The sequence below is a fragment of the Serinus canaria genome, chromosome 1 (assembly GCF_022539315.1).
Source record: "Serinus canaria isolate serCan28SL12 chromosome 1, serCan2020, whole genome shotgun sequence".
In the NCBI taxonomy this organism is placed as follows: domain Eukaryota; kingdom Metazoa; phylum Chordata; class Aves; order Passeriformes; family Fringillidae; genus Serinus; species Serinus canaria.
In genome coordinates this window covers 77299965-77316661 of record NC_066313.1, presented here as the reverse complement: position 1 = coordinate 77316661, position 16697 = coordinate 77299965, and the positions used below count along the sequence as shown (strand labels likewise).

Here is a 16697-nt window from a genome sequence, read left to right as displayed (position 1 = left end):
CTCCTTTCCTGATGGCCACTGTCCTTTTTCCATTGTTGCTCCCCCAGGTTCAGATGACCATAAAGGGCAGCTGGTTGTCGTACGCCTCTAATACAAGACCTTTGTTCAAGCAACAAAACTTTTAAATCCCTCTTGCCTCACGTGCTCTGTGTGTTGAAGAATCCCTAAATTTAAATTTAAAAATGAAAACATAACCATTACATTGAGAGTAAGTAATGTATTCCATCCCTTTATCACAAAAATGTGTTTTCCAGGTGGTGAGGTTTTTTCAGCTAATTTAATGTCCTATTAAAAGTATTCAAAGGAAGGAATAAAATGATAGTGAAAATGGGGAAATATCAAATTTAACACCAAAACTTTTAAATACATTGATTTATAGTCTAAAGTTTTAAATAATTGTTCAAACTTATAAGAGACTGTTCAGAGCTGTAATTGAAAATTTGTGGAAATATTTATTATATGACCCATAACAATCATGGTAAGACTTGTAAAAGTTATTAGAGTTGTCAGCTTAGCACATAAAAGTCAAGACAATGTCACAGATATATCTCTTCTGTGTATATCACTATTGGCAAATTGAATTTAGGAATTTATAGGAATGCACTAGGAATTTGATGATTTGTTTTACCTATCTCTAGAAATGTCATTCATGTAAAGTGTCAGCAGCTACTAAAATGGAAATTATTAAGGAGAGAAAAAGCTGCAGAACAGCTGCAACTGTCACCTCCCTATACCTCTCTTTCATATCTTCAGTTTGGAAGGTCTGGCTTTCATCCTGCCTTTCCTCATTGCTTTATACAAGGCTATGTTCAAACTGGGAAAATTAGAAATCATCTCTAAGTCAAATAGTGTCTGAAATCTGTCCACAAATCGGTTCTCTTTCTCCAGCCTAAATTTCATGGCCCACAGAATAACAGTATCATTCTTGCACAAGTGATCAAAAGTTAGGAGGAGTTCATCCAGGAATGGATGGTGGTAAACTACATCAGCAGCCATAATGTAGTCAAAGTGACAGGAAGACCTAGGAAAGTTCTTTTCCAGATCAATTCCCCAAGACAACTCCTTAACACATGGCTGGTGTTTGCATTTATGCTTTGTATTTTGGAGAATGTTGTACTGAAGGTTTCCCAGTAGTTCTGGCAAATCTGTGGCAGTCACAAAGGCACCTGTGACACAGAGGAAACAAATACAACATTTGAATATATAGCTACACTTGAGTAAAAGCCCACTCACAAAAGCCACCTCAGAAGGAACTGGTTTTATCAGGCAAGTCTCACTGAGGGCAATAACAAAATGCAGTGGCTCCCAATACCTCTTAAAAATTGTGCTTAAAATAAATATTTTCTTCCTCATAGTTCTACTCTACAGATTGGCATCTAAATGCAGCTGGTGGGGACAAATCAGATACTTCCTGTATCTTGATATCATCACATTGGTTAAAAGTACAGTGGCTGACTGGGGATTGATGAATAGCATTACTGAATCCAAGAAGTCAGCACGAGATATAAGCATTACCTCAGGTTCTTCCCTTCTCACACAAGAAGAAGCTTTCTCAGACTACCAAAAGCTAAAGTTCTGTTAAAATGCAGAACCCACTGACCTGGATTATTCTTGGAGATGAATAGGGTGCCATGAGAGAAAACACAACAATGTCTGTAGCAGAGAGATCAAGTTGCTGAAGGAAAATACTGAAACACAAATGGATAGAATTGGATAGAAGGTGACCTGGCATCCAACAGCTGTCTGGTCAAAGGAAGGGGATGCTCTGGTCTTACCTACATCTGGCTCAATCTATTTGCCACTGATACCCTGCAAAGCCACTAATTTTTTATTCTGATTCCCAGTTTAACATGGTTAATGACAACATATCTACTGGGACCTCCTTTATTGTATCAATACACTCCCAGAAAAAAAAAAAACACCAAAGCATGTTTCCAAACCAACTTTTTAGAATTTACTGTTACTTGCTCTTGGAAACTTTCAAGCTACAGTCTCTTAGAAGAACCAAGCCACACTATTTGTCCTCCACTATTCATCTGAGAGGTGTTTCCAAGAGCTTAAGAGAAATATCACATACTCACCCAGCAAACTGGCTACTATGGAGACCAAGCCAGTTCCAGCTCCAATTTCAATCACATTTTTGTCAACCAAATTGCATTGTTTAGAATGAGTTTCCAAATAATAAGACAGAACAAGAGCCTGTAGGGGAGAAAACCCATGAACACACTGAACAAAATAATGAACTAAATCCCTTTACTAAATATGAATTGTCATCTAAAAGCATGCAAAAAATTTGTTGTCTGTTCAAATGAGCAATATTAATTCAAGCACTGTCCCTAAAGGACCACAGCTCACCATGATCTTTGGGCTCTGTAGGTCACAAAATAAAGGCTACAAAAGGCCTCCATATAGGTCTGTGAATTATTACAGACAGAAGGAACAACTACAATTAGATAATCTGTCACAACACATGACATGAGTTGTAAAATTCCAGTCATCAATTCCTGCTTATAACTGGACTTACTTCTGGTTGAGATAAAATATGTCCTTCACAAAAACATCTTGATATAAAGACTGCTTCTGAGAGAAAATCCACAACAAGCCTCTTTAAGTTCTTCCAATAGTCAGTTATTTCTGGCAATAATTAATTATTGTAAGGGTTCAAAAGAGACAAATAGATTTACCCCCTTTTCTTCTGGTTCAGTTTCTTTGCAGTTTCTATTTGCTTACCTTGTTAAGCTTAGCAAACTTTCATAGTAAATATAGCCACAAATAACATTTACAACAGACCCCTTACACATGTATGTATAAAGTGATTAACTGATCAGTTAATCTTAAAGTGATTAAAAATCTTCTTCAGCTTTTCTGCCCTATCTCACAATGACCAGTGAGTTTTAGATCACTGGTAAAATGGAAATTGTTGATTTTATTTCTCTCATAAAGATAGTTTCCACATTTACTTCCATATTTTTCTCAGACTTTGATAGTTATATAATCTCTATTGACAAATAAGATGATTGCTACATCCTCTCGCAATACAGATGACCATTTGGAAAGGCAATAATTAGCAGCCATCTCTGGCACAGAAAAATTAGTTTTGCTTTTAACTAATTATGAATGAGAATGAAAGGAGCAGGGGGACTGCTGACCCAGTGTTAACACGCTAGAAAGTAAAACAAAGGGGTTTTTTCTACCTCTTAATTCAGAGCACAGAAGAGAAGGTAATCTGAATTTACACATATCATTTAATCAACAGCAGTGATATAAAAATCAGTCTGTGAGAACCAGGAATAATTAAAGCCAGGTTCCTAAAGTCTGGGTCTGATATTTGACATTATATTGACATTATATTTGACCTTATATTAGGATTTCCTCCTCATTACATTAATTCCTATAATTCCTTCCCTCAGGGTTTTGCTGTACTCTGTTGTAGAAACTGGCTAGCAGAATCAAAGTTTCTGAAGGTTAAATCAGGGAAACTTTGAAATCTGCATTCCTTTCCATGAAACATGCAGAAACTTTACTTTCCTTAAAGCTTCTGCACTCTCGAAAAATTTGGCTGACATTTTTCAGAAGATTTCAAGTACAGCTAGATGGAAGTGGAAGGGAGAACATCAAGAGACAGAGATCAAAGGGTTGTCTTCCTTCCACAACAAAACTGGCTAAAAAAAATAATGTTTCCATTAAAAAAAAAAAATGTTTTTCAGTGAAGTCCATGATTTTGTGTGAATAATTGGTAGTCAGCCAAACTTTCCACGAAGACATACACTGCGGTCACCAAAACATAAAGTACAGATGACTGGTACAGGTCTCCTAAGACCACGAATATCATTTGGACTTCAAAGCAGAAGAGCAGGACAACTATCCTCAGCTGAATTATGTTCATACTTCTAAAAAACTGTATGATCCTAGGAGGCTGAGGCAGTTGTGAAAGAAATGGAGCATCCTGGGTCTCTCCTTCAGGAACACAAATTTTATCATGTATCATGGCACCTCCCTGGAGATTTCTTTCAGTCTTAATTACTTCAAAACAGTAAGTTTGCTGCATTGTACATATTCAAAACCTGAAGAAGAATACTTGCATGGTGAATGTGTTGATGGTTCTTATATCAAGGGCCAAGGACAATGGTTCTCTCCAACTAGATTTCCAGCTGTTTAAGAAACTGAAAGATCCAGCTGAACATTTTCCCATGTCTATCTATTAACAAGGTAAATTTGTTCCTTACATGAGTAGGTTGAATAGCTTCTATGAGTGAGAACACCTTGTGAGCTCGTATCACAGTTGTTTCTGCAACCTGGATCTGCCTGCTACAGAGCCATCTGTATTTATAAAATGTACAGAAATGCAATCATCATAAAACTGCCATATTTCTTTCAAAATATGCTTGTAATTAGCTAATAGAATTAAAAGCTACTGGCAAGTGAGGAGGGGGCACAAGATCATACACTTTGGATGATTGGAACATGCACAAGAAATACCAAGTAAGCTTTGAGAAACATAAATCCACACAAAACCAGGTTAAATTCAAGTTTGGGATTTGCAGAACAGAGAAGCACAGAATTATTTCCTTGGGTTTATAACACATAAAAAGTAAATTTATTATACAAAACAAATCTTAAAATGATAGATAGCTCCAAAAATTAAAAATAGCTATACTACAAAAATATTGTACCGATGGCCAGACGACTGCCCCGTAACAATCAGTGGCTTCTGTAATTCTTATCTCATGGCCAGCAAAGTGAAAGCCTTCCCAGGTCTTATAAGCTATATGGTCAGGAAAGAAACGCCTCTCCATGATTTCTGCAACTATCTGTTCATCTTCTCTTTCCCCTGGAAGCAAAAGTACAAAAGGTGAAAGAGGCTGAGCGGACTGATAATAAAACTATCAATTCATATTGAAAAGCTGATTTGGAAGCAAGAATATAACTTACATCTGTGAATAAAATAAATTTCACTGGTAATGGTTAGCATGGCACACAGCTATTCTCCTGAATTCTAATTGAAATTTTCAGCGTGTGACTAAATAACTTCTTTCATGTCTCACTGAAGCAACCAAGTTCATAAAAAGTAAAGAAGGGGAATGTTAGCATACATTGTTTTCTATTTCAGCAACCCAAAGGAAATTTTTAAACTTCTTTTTCCCTTCGAGAACAGCTGCCCTAGTAAAGACACTCAGCCTTATGCACCTGGATTTTTCATTACCCTCTGTATCCTTTTACTGTTCACTTTCCCCATTCCCCATAATCTGGTTCTTTCTGACAGTAAACAAAAGGAGCCAGAATATCATTTATAAGTCTGTCACAAAACTTGTGAAACAGATCCTAGCAACACAAATTATGACAGACAGGAGTGAAAGCACTCGTGTTGTCAGGAAAGCTTATCCACCCACCCCAACAGAGCTGTGTCAGAGGGATTCTTTCCAGTTGGCTTGATATCCTGAATGCCATCCCTGTTGCTAAGCAAAGACTATTTATGATAGCTAACAAAATCCTGGATAACTGTTCTAACAGGAGAGGATTCATTCCTTTTTAGCGGAATACCAAGCTACTTTCAGTTTTGCCATCATCACACAAAACTGCACCACAATGTCAGAAAGCAATATGTAAGTGAAACTGTCTAGAGCATTTTCTTAGCAAAGTCTAGAGTCATTCCAAGTTTTCATGGGAATTTTGCTTTCACAGACAACTATGGTCTGTTGGCAAACCAATGAAAGAAAAACATGTTTACAAACTACACCTTCTAGAAAGCATGTTAGAGATTTAGATAATTCAGTTACCATCTTGTCCAAAACAGAGTTTCTGTATCAAGCCTGCAGCTCCCATCAAAATCACAGATATTAATTTTGGGATCTGTTAGCTCTGGAAATGAAACCATTTATGCTTTCATCAATATAAAAGACTTTGCTCAACTAAAGATTCTTCACATTTTCTTCCCCCTTGAATCACTGCATTCACAGGACTTAAAGACCCCAAGTGTTGTCATTTATATTGTCCTATGCCTCAGTATTTTTATTATGATAACTTATAGACAAAGTCACTCTTCCTTCCTTGTTCCAAGGAACAAAAGCAGGTGTGAACAAAGAAAAACATTATACCACACAGAAAGACATCAAGAAGCTGCTCAAACTTATTAGCCAGTGCTTTAAGCTTGTAAATTAAAATATCAGCATCACAGGAAAATAGAGGATACCAACAAATGAGGAAGAAAAACAAAAAATAATTGAATTTGTTATGTTGATGCTAAGACACAAAAACCCAATAAAAACAGACTAACCAACCACAGTACTTGTAGAATCTATTGCAGGGGGAAGAACCCTAATCACAGGATACAGCAAAATTTAAAATAATATCATGCATATACTACTAGGAAAAAAAAATCATAAATTTTATTAATATAAATAAAATAAAAGGCCCAACACTGAAACTGTGGTATTTTAAGATGTTGGGAAACAAGCAGTATGCTTCAGCCTTTTCAAGCCTCTGATGTTAACCTGGGAGAAAACACATGCATCACTGTGCCTGTAATCAGGGAGCTCTTGACAAACATGAGCTAAGTACCAGGGAAATGCTACTTCAGGGTAAAATTAATCTTTCTCTTATGAAAGAAATAATAAAAAGCTGTCTTATTACACATATCATAAGTGTATTTAATAGATCATTCTGTTTCCAAGCATACCAGATTTTCAAGCATACCTGCTTTTAATCTTCCCCAGTTGCTTAGAGCAGTCTGATCTTGTTCTGTGATCATTACAGGCCGTGGAAGTAAAAGCTATTCTTTCTATTACCTTTCAATTACAACCATTTTTCTTGATTTTCCTCCTTTGACATCTGTTTTGGATCCCATTTAGTTGAGAAGCTGGTAACTTATTAGGTCTGAACTTATAAAGCTCCTGCGAGAAGATCTATAAAACTTTAGCAGTATTACAGCTGCCCCTCTAGCACTCAATAAACATTTCCCACCTATTCCCTACAGGATCAGCAAACTTTCTACTCCAGGTTTGCATAGCACCTGCACTAACAGAGTTTGTAACCACTCTCTTCCTCAGCACTGTCTGTACCCTGAAAGAAGAATCTCAAATCTGCTGATCAATAACACCTCTTGAATTTTTGCTCATCTTATCATTTTGGTAAACTTCCAAGTGGCTTATCCGGAGAAGTTTACGCTTTTTTTTTTCCCCTTTAAGAAAACATTATTATTTTGAAGAATCAAAAATAATATATGTTTCATCAGAGTTACCATATGTTAGACAAGGCCCAAAGGAGAAACTTTATCAGAACCAGGACATTAATGATCCTGACAAAGAGTGCTGACAAATAAGGAGTGCAGAGTTTTAGTCAGATTCATTTATTTTGTACATGTTTCCTTTTGAACAGCAAGAAACATTCCTCTGCTGCTTCTTATCTTTCAGAACAACTTCTTGTGGGAGTGCACAAAAGGAAATAAGTTATTTCTTCTGTAACTGCCCTCAAAGCATTGAGAATAGAAAAATGAAGAACTAGTGGGAAATGTTTCAAGTGACACAAAAATTGAGGTAAGAATAAGTAAAATCCAAGGGAGGCGAACTCTTTTAATATCTGAAAACATTAAGGAAATTCTGCTGGTACTTTGATCAGACTAGTTCCTTGATAGCAGGTGTAAAAAGCTGAACAGGAGTTATTCTCCTGGAAGTGTTTACCTCTGTGTAAGTGAATATTCTCTTGTTCAGAAAAAAAAAAAAAAAGCCCTGAACTTCTGAGTCAATGAATGGACTCAAATGACATTTAAAAGAAAAAGATATTGCCCATCAGTAGAATAGGGTAGGATAAGAGAAGAGGAGGCTTGACTGACCTGGCTATCAATTCTTGTAAGAATGGAAGTGCATAATGGGCATTCCCAGCAATACTACTGGAGCACAGATACTGAACCATCAGAACTGAAAAGTCTGCCAGGATTGGCTCCTCCCTTCTTCACAGAGCCAGAAGAAGACAAACACCCAGGCTGTGTTTGACAAGATGGGTTTGCTCTCACCCCTCTTCTTTGACGTGAAGAAGTGTGGAAGTGGTACACACACAGAATTATTTTCTTCAGCCTATTCATGTTTGCATGAGCAAACACAGAAACCACTGGAGTTTCTAGTGCCAGAACCTTATTTACAGTAATATGAGGCAGTTTGATCCAGTCAAGGTAACATATAGAATTTGAGATCATTTTTCTTAGTGAAACATAGTGAACTTGTGTACAAAAAGTTACCTCTACAGGTGCCCCAAATCCTTCAAGAATACCTTCAAGTCTCTTAAGAGTTTTTGCCTAATAGGTTAATTACTTACAGTGTTCTTGGGAATATTTTAGATAAAGCATTGCTTATTGTGTAAGTCTAACGCCTTTGGAGCATGTTCCATGAGCTTCCCTGATTTTACATTAATATCAGGACTGAGGGAAAACCTCATGTATTGTTGACACATCTTGCACTGAATCAATGACTTCAAATAGCCTAAACATCATTCTCAAATGCAAAGCAACTGAAATGCAAAGTTTTCCAAAGAGATGTACTAATCAAGTGGAAAACTGGAGTTGTGAAGCCAGTGGCAGGTTAGCTAGAGAAATGTGTGTCAAGCTGCAAAATCATGTGTAGGGAACCAGAGGGTTTTGCTGACACATTGTCACATCATGTTAAACAAATGTTAAATTGCTATGTTTTAGAACAAAAACCTAAGTAAAGAGAATCATGTGAGTTCTGCTAAGAGAAAATTGGAAAAGTCCTTTAAGTAGGGAAGGGAAGATAGAAAGAAAATTACGGGAAATAGACCAGGTTAGAATGGAAAAAAATTGCAAACTGCAGCATCTTTTTTCTATAAAATTAAGGCAATCTTTATGTGCACAATTTTGCTTAGAATTAATAGAAATATTACCTTAGAAACAAGCTACCTGATCAGCTATTTACACCATTTGTCACATAAAATCTAGATACCTGAATAAAACATAGCTCAAAAAGTAAAAGGACCCTTCCACCATGAAAGATGTGAAGAATATACTAGCACTCAACATCTCCATTTTCAGACCTCATTCACAAAAAACACATAGAGTAACAAAACATACTCCAAGTATTTGCTAGAGGATTAGAAAAAGCATTCATTCAGAAAAAAGTATTTTCACCCATTGATTCATGGGAACAGCCTACAGGAAAGGAAAAAGCATATGAGTCTCTTTTGAGTGTTGGCCTGACTCTGCTTAATCGCAGGAGGTCAAATGGTGTCACAGCCCAATGTCATAAGGAAATAAGATCCAGTCATCTGCTTCTCGCCTGCTTTGATGGATTTTCTCCAGCTGGCAAAAGGAATGAAATCCAAGTCTTCAGCATGAACTTGCCCTGACAAAGTTCAGCCCTACAGTAACATCTTCTCCCATCTTCAGAAGGAGTATACTCTCACCTGTAGAGTTTAGATTTAAACTGTACTATTTAGACTTGTCCTTGCAAATATTTTAATACCGTGCATCAATAGCTGTGAAGATGATTCCTCTATGACTTATCAGCAATTGCCTCCACAAAGGAGGACTACCTGTGCTGATATTACTGATTGAGTGACCCTAGAGAGTTTCTAAGACATTCCAAGAATTATCCAGGACCCTTCACATCACCCCCTACTCTGGACGCACAGGAGTGGAGTCATCCAAACTAAATATTTAAGATGTATTTTATTTATATAATGTGGAAATAATATGCATAATAGATATAGTTTATATTTTAAAAATATATTGTCACTATCTATACATCCCAATGTCAAGAGGAAACCTGCAAAAATATCAGGAAGGGAACAAACCTGCAACTAGTTCTGTGACTGTAAGGGATGACTGGAGAAGAATTACATTACTTCCCTGATAGAAATTTTCCAAAGGCATCCCAATAAATCCATATGGGTATTTCCAATGGCGCAGACCAAATTTATACTAAAATTACATAAAGGAAAACAAATAGTAAAGGACTCTGGAGTGTCAGAGTTTTTACTGAGCTACTGACATGTCAGGGTCAGAGCCCTAGTCCCACAAGCACTACAGATGGCTCTGTGGAAACATACACAATCCTGAATCACAACATAGTTCCTAAATTTCTGGCAAGATCACTTTAGTGTCTTTATTTCCTTTCACTTACTTCTATTTTATTCCATTTCAGCCTAAGGGCTCTCAGAGGAAAGTGTTAGGAGGGAAAGCTAATCGTGCTCTTGACTTCACAGAAGTCAGATGTAACCTACACCTCTCTAAGAATATAAAGCAAAGTACCTTTCCAGTATGACTAAACTGCACAGTTAATTTTTCCTTACTTCATCCCTACCTACAAAAAGGAATATCATCACATAAGTGTAGGCATTCTACTACATTCATTACAAACTCTGTCTGCTGAAGTGATGGCAATGAAGGCAGGTATTGCATTGATCAGTCTGAGATACCATGTGAGGATAACAAAATGCTTAAAACTTGATGCTTTGAAATGCAGAAATACAAAACTGCAACCCACAGGCAGACTCTTCTCAGCCAGGAGACAAGATGCACTTAGCCCAGAGCATGAGGACACAAGAACAAGAGAAGGGTTTGCTCATAGTATACAGTCAATGTATTCACCCAGGTTTGAGAGGCGTGTTTTCAGTTTCAAATTTAAAACACTGATATCCCAGCCTTATCCAAGTCAAAGGTGATCTAAAAACCATTAAATGGCTGAAAACAGAAGTACTGTAGTCATTTTATCCCATGAACACATAATGAATTCCAGTTTGCCAAGTACTTCCCTTTTTACTTCATCGTGTTTGTCTGTCATTGAAAACATCTCCAAGTCTAGGCTCAGCAGCTACTTACTTTCTAAAAATAACTAAATTGTGTCCCTTTGACTGCAAAGCAGACTCTGTTCTTAAATTAGATGGTCTAATATACATTATAAAATGTGGAGAGTGCAGTTCAGACCTGGCTGTTAGAAAGAGGGCACAGCCAGATAGATTTATTATGAATGGACACTGTGTGAGACAAAGGCCCTCAGAGGCTGGATATCCTTGAGAAGTGGGAACTCTGTGAAAAGTAGCAAACAGGGTGAAAAAATAGGACGAGAAATGAATTTCTGCACGTAGCCAGCTAGCTGCAAAGATAGCAAGATAAACTACAGAAATGCCAATTTCAGAGGAGCTGACCTAGGAACTAACCAATAATGAGCTTGATTTTTGCAATATGCATGAGGTCATTATGAAATGTATTTAACCAGAACTATATGGTAAATAAACGAGTTTCGCTGATGAACCATCTGGTGTCCGCATTTCCCTTCATTCCGACAAATAGGAAGAGACCTAAAAAAATGCTGTCTGTATCCAGCTACCAGTAATTCTTGATTTCTAAAATATTCCTTTGCATAAAGGACCTGAACACCAACCCATGCAGTCATACCACTTTTCTTATGTGGAAGCTGAGATATATTATTTATTGTCAAAATGCAGGTACTGCAAAGACTAAAGAAGTGAAAATAGGAAAGATGTTCATATCACTGAGAGGGAAGAATAAGTTGCTGACTTCCCTACAAAGGTAATGTATGCTTTGATTATTTGAGTGTTACCTCCAACTTCTGTTGTATCCATACACAAGAGTTCACTTGAATTTAGAAATGGCTTAAGCAAAAACAGTGTGTCTACTTATTGAGGGGAGAGAAAGACAACAGGGAAGTTTTAAATTAATAAGATGAGCCAGCAGGAAACCAGGATTACAAGAATCACACTAGAAGGATAAGAAGCAAGGAAAAGTCCAACTACAAATCAGGCACTCAGTTGTGAAGAGGCAGACTTGGGGTCCATCCTCAGGTCCCAGGATGTTTTTCACATTTTACAACAAACCCTTTGAAGTCAGTGAAAAAGTGTCAGTGCAGAAGAGAATGAGAGAGATGAGAAGTATCTCTAGAAGTAACCCAGGAAATATGAACGAGGTGCTACAGCACTACTTCCTCCCAGCTGAATTATCTTATATTGTAAGTTACAGGGTTAGGATGCTTTTCACTTGGCTCCATTCCAAGTATGCCCCATTTAAGGCACCACTCTGGACTCCATCAAGATGCTTGAAATGATGGCCAGAATTGCCCTCAATTAGGACATCTGTCAGGCAGGGCAAGTAGAAGGAGTACCTCCCTTCTAAAATGCCAGGATTTATGAGAAGGTTACTAGGTCAGCATTTTCTTAGGTATTTATGGATTAAAAACTGAGCCACAGCCAAGTGAAGTGAGATGACGGACTGTCAAGGACAAGTACACCTTGCAAACTTGTTCTTCTCCTTTTGTCTCAGAGATAAAATTATTCTGGGGTGAATTTACATAATGCAACTAGGGTAAAGTAATTCAGTTTCCCAAGAAATTAAGACAGGAGTGGTAGCATCTGGTCTCAGAAACATTTAGCCAAGGAGAGTTAAAGCTAATAGGAGAAATGTGAGGAAAGAGAGACATCTAACAATGCAGATGTGGAGAACTGATTGTTTAAAGCCACAAAAGGAATGATCAGACTGGGTGAGGACTGACCTGTGAACTGAGAACCGGTAGAAATGGGAATCATGAACAAAAATAAGGAGTTCTAAACTGGAGAATGTATGACAAGTAAATTAATAAGCAAAGGGGAAGGCACCAAATATAAAAAGCTGAGACTGTGAGGGTGGTGCAACACTGGAAGAGCTTGCCCAGAGAAATTATCTATGCTCCATCCCTAGGAGTGTTCAAGGCCAGGTTGGATGGGGCCTTGAGCAACCTGGTGTACTGGAAAGTGTCTCTGACCTTGGCAAGTGGTTTACAACCAGATGGTCTTTAAAGTCCTTTCCAACCCAAACCATTTTATCAGTCTATATTCCTATGACTGAAACTTGCAAAGAGACTGAACTGGAATAAGAACCCTGAGAAATAGATATTGGGACTGGGCAGGTGAAATAATGAAATAGGAATGGGGAAGGCAGTAGAGAAAAAGGATGAGAACAAGGAAGGCACAGGCTCAAAGTAATCGAGAGGAAAATCTCCATGCATCAGGTTCAGCACCCTTCCACCTCCAGAACCTGGCACGGAATTTAAGATGGCAAAGTCTGTAAAGATATCCAATTCCTGTCTCCTCATTCTCTTAGATTAATGTTTATAGACATGGAAGACAACTACCTGGCTCTACATAGACCACAACTCAGCTGAGATATTGCACAAAAATATTATGAAAAAGAAAATAACTATTCAAATGTCCTCCTTTTGCACTCAGCTATAGAACATAACTAGATCCCATTGCAAAACATATACATTTATCTTAATACTTTGTCTACTCCTGGCAACCACTAAAAAGGGGACTATTTATGAAGCTTTAGAATCCTCAGAGATGCGCAGCCATGAAAGTACTTAAGAGAAAACACTGCCAGCAGCCCCTGAAGGTATTTGAAGGTAGGGTCTGAGGCTGTCTACGCAGAAATCAGGCTTGTAATAACCAATTCTCCTAACTGACAGCCTGTAAACAAACCTGTCTGAAAAGCTAGATCATAGTCACAGCTTCATTCTTTGGAACCAGACACAGACAAGTAACTGGAGGACTGATGCCAGGCACCAGCAGGACGCTGCCAGGACAAGAGAATGCAGGTATAAAACACTTGAAATACCTCATGCATCGCTAGCATACTACAACAGTGCTATCTGTTGCAGTTTCTGTACAAATGCCATAAACACAGTTCTTCAGAAAATTATTAATTAGAAGATAACTCATTGTCAGCAAGACACTTTGTTCCTTATACTTAATAATATTCTTAAGTGCAACAAGGAAACATACTGAAATAAGAAACATTTACCATCTTGTCTTTTGAATTCTCCAACCCCTTGATTTTGTAGATGATGATGCTGTGATGATGTCAAATCCATATTATTCCACAAACCCTAGGACAGAGAAACACAAGTCTGTCTCAATAAAATTACTTTATTTCTTCTTTCACACATAAGCTTCATTTAAAAAAATAAATTACATGTATTATGCGACAATTTACTTCTCTTGATAGTAAAGACATGAAGACACATTAGTATCAATATTCAAGGCATAAAAGTACAAGACACAGCAAACTAGTTCAACTGTTATATTCTCACAAAGGAAAAAGAATAGATTAAAAAAAAACAAAACAAAGTTTTGATTAATGTTTAGATATATTTTATGAAATTTTAAAGTTAGAATCAAAATCAGGTATGGTAGGCTTATAAAAGATTGAAAGGAAAAGTAGAAACAAATTCCTGAAAGAGAAGAAAAATTGCACCAATATGATCTAATCTTGTTTGAATTAACTGGTTTGGAAGAGAAGGAAACAATCTAACAGTATAAGCTGTGCATGAGAATAAGGGAGCAGGATCTACAAATAACATGCTGAACAGAAAGAATGCATGCCTATATGAACAGGAGCATGCAGGAGAAAAAACTAGTAGGAAAAGTGGGACAGAGAACAAAGCAATTTTCAGCTGTCTGCAGACAACAAATAGTCTCCAATTCTTGATATTTTACAGTCAGAAAGAACACTGAATTCACAGGAAAAAACAAAACAAAACAACAACCTAAAGAAAACCACCCCAAAACAAAAAAACCCCACACAGTGCTTTGATTATTTTTAATACTTTGATATGATTTTTACATATCCACACTCTCATGTGGAAATTTGACAGATTTTTGCCAGGATGGTTACAGGTAGCATATAGTTAATAATCTACAGATGTTTAAACACCCAATTGGGATGCAGTAAATAAGGCAATGACTAAAAGAGTTTCTCTCCATAGTGGGACCAAACAATAAAAAGAAAAAAAAAAAAAAGAAGAAGAAAAGACAGTCAAAATAAAACTATATTCTGAATATCAAATCGTCCTCACAGTGCAAAGTCTTAGGTAGGTTTTTCTCTCAAAACTTCAGGATCAAGAGGACAGTATGGAACAGCCCTCTCCTGTTTGAGAGGATGTACCTTACTCTCTTGACTTCACACCACAAAAGGCACACAGGTTTAGCATTTAACTTTACTACTACAATGCCAACAGCCATTATCCTGTTTGAAGGTGAAAATAATTTAGGGGCTTTCTACACGTCACCATAGCACACAGAACAAAAATATTGCCATTATATATATTTATGTCTATACATTAACTTAGCTATAGCAACATTAGGCAGGCAACAGAAAAGAGACTCAGTAAGATCCAAAGTCTTTGTATGCATCTTCAGAATAATAAGTGCATAAGAAACTACAGGGATATTAAACAGAAAATGTTACATTCTTCAGCTTGTTGTCTATATCAGAAGTATTAAAAATGGCAGATTTTCTTCCCATTAGAAGACAAAATAAAAGGTAAAATCACCCTACAGGAAAAAGCCTTTCCATTTTGTGGTCCTCTACATTTTTTATGTCATTCTAAAAATATCCTGAGGTGCACTGAACTTCACAGCAACCTAAAATAGTCCAACATGGGCATTCAGAGTGCGACAAGCAACTAAACAGAGCCAAACAGCTCAGTTACTCTGTTTAAAGCGAATTATATAAATTAATTTAGCACAGAAGACAGAGACAAGTGAAACACCACTGGCATCCACTGCATTTTGGTCAACATTACCTGAATTTCTCACAGATTTCCAAAGATGGTGCTCCAACAGCGAAGTCCTTATCTTGCCGGTGGCTTCCCCCGCTAACGGGCGCAGGCAAAGGCATGTTCCGAAGCCTGTGTCACGCATTGCCAACATCCCCACACCGGGAGCAATCACAAATCCCGACAGCTGCAGCCCCAGGACAAAGAGGGCACCAGGCAGCCGTTATGTAAGGGAGCAATTTTGTAACAGCAAGAGACACCACCCCCCCCTCAAGGGAGCTCTAACCACAAAGTAACCAACTCGGTAGCACTGTTTACAAAATAAATAGTGGCAGGGTGTTAGCAACTCCTCACTGTTACTCTAAAGTAACTGAAGAACACAAAGTCATTCTTCAGAGCCACAAGGGACTTCCAGGAGAAAAATTTACCAAGGGGAAGGAGTGCTTTTGCAGCTGCGGTATAGGAATGCATGCTCCTGTTGGAATGCAAAACCGTAACAAGGTACAGAACCCTCAAAATCCTAACCCCACGACACTGCTGTCACCCTGCATAAACACAAACATACCACTGCTCCATATCCAAGATGTCCAGTCACTCAACAGATCGCAAACACTGTCGTGGGACCAAATACAGGCATCTAAGACTTCTTGCAATCAATTCAGGACAGGAGCCGTCTCTCACTTTACACATTTTTTAGAAAAATTAGACTTCAACCTCAACTGGGTTTTCTAGGTGTTGCCAAAAATAATAAATTATTGTACCAAAACACTAAACAAGCCCTACAGTTAAGTTAGTCTCTGTATCATAGTTAGCAGAAGAAATTAAAGAGAACTCTTCTACTTTTATTAAAAACTCACCAGGACCTGATACACACTTTCAAAGTAAAATTCAGTAATGCTAATGAGTGATTTATAAAATAGTACTGTAAACTGGCTGGCCAGACTGAGAATTTGCTTAAAATGTTATATTTTCTAAAAGTAGTATCAAAAGAGATGATTTTCACCCAGTATAAACTGTACATGAAGTATTAGACTCTCCGCAATTGTAAGGGCCAAATCCCACCCAGTTCACCTGAGCTCCTCGCCCACTGGGGGAGGATAATGTCTCATACAAAACTTTAACGTATGGATTTCAAATGATGAA

General features: G+C 37.5%; 1 protein-coding gene across 1 annotated transcript; it reads right to left on the bottom strand.

Moving 5' to 3' along the window:
* Window positions 1-741: 741 nt before the first annotated feature.
* LOC103812303 (protein-lysine methyltransferase METTL21E-like) lies at window positions 742-15714 on the bottom strand. Its single transcript, XM_009085339.4, has 5 exons — window positions 15582-15714; window positions 13799-13883; window positions 4674-4831; window positions 2082-2199; window positions 742-1166 (listed from the first exon to the last, which is right to left on the bottom strand). Exons 2-5 carry the CDS (start codon window positions 13866-13868, stop codon window positions 742-744), a joined length of 771 nt encoding a protein of 256 aa, XP_009083587.1. The 5' UTR covers window positions 13869-13883; window positions 15582-15714.
* Between the last annotated feature and the right edge of the window lie 983 nt (window positions 15715-16697).

What these genes read in the sequence shown, in the direction of transcription:
- LOC103812303 (XM_009085339.4), bottom strand. Translation starts at nt 13,868, where the DNA reads ATGGATTTGACATCATCACAGCATCATCATCTACAAAATCAAGGGGTT. An exon ending in GGGCAGTCGTCTGGCCATCG is followed by an intron (nt 2,200 to 4,673) that starts GTACAATATTTT and finishes TCTCCCCTACAG; the next exon opens with GCTCTTGTTCTGTCTTATTA. An exon ending in CATAGTAGCCAGTTTGCTGG is followed by an intron (nt 1,167 to 2,081) that starts GTGAGTATGTGA and finishes TCTGTGTCACAG; the next exon opens with GTGCCTTTGTGACTGCCACA.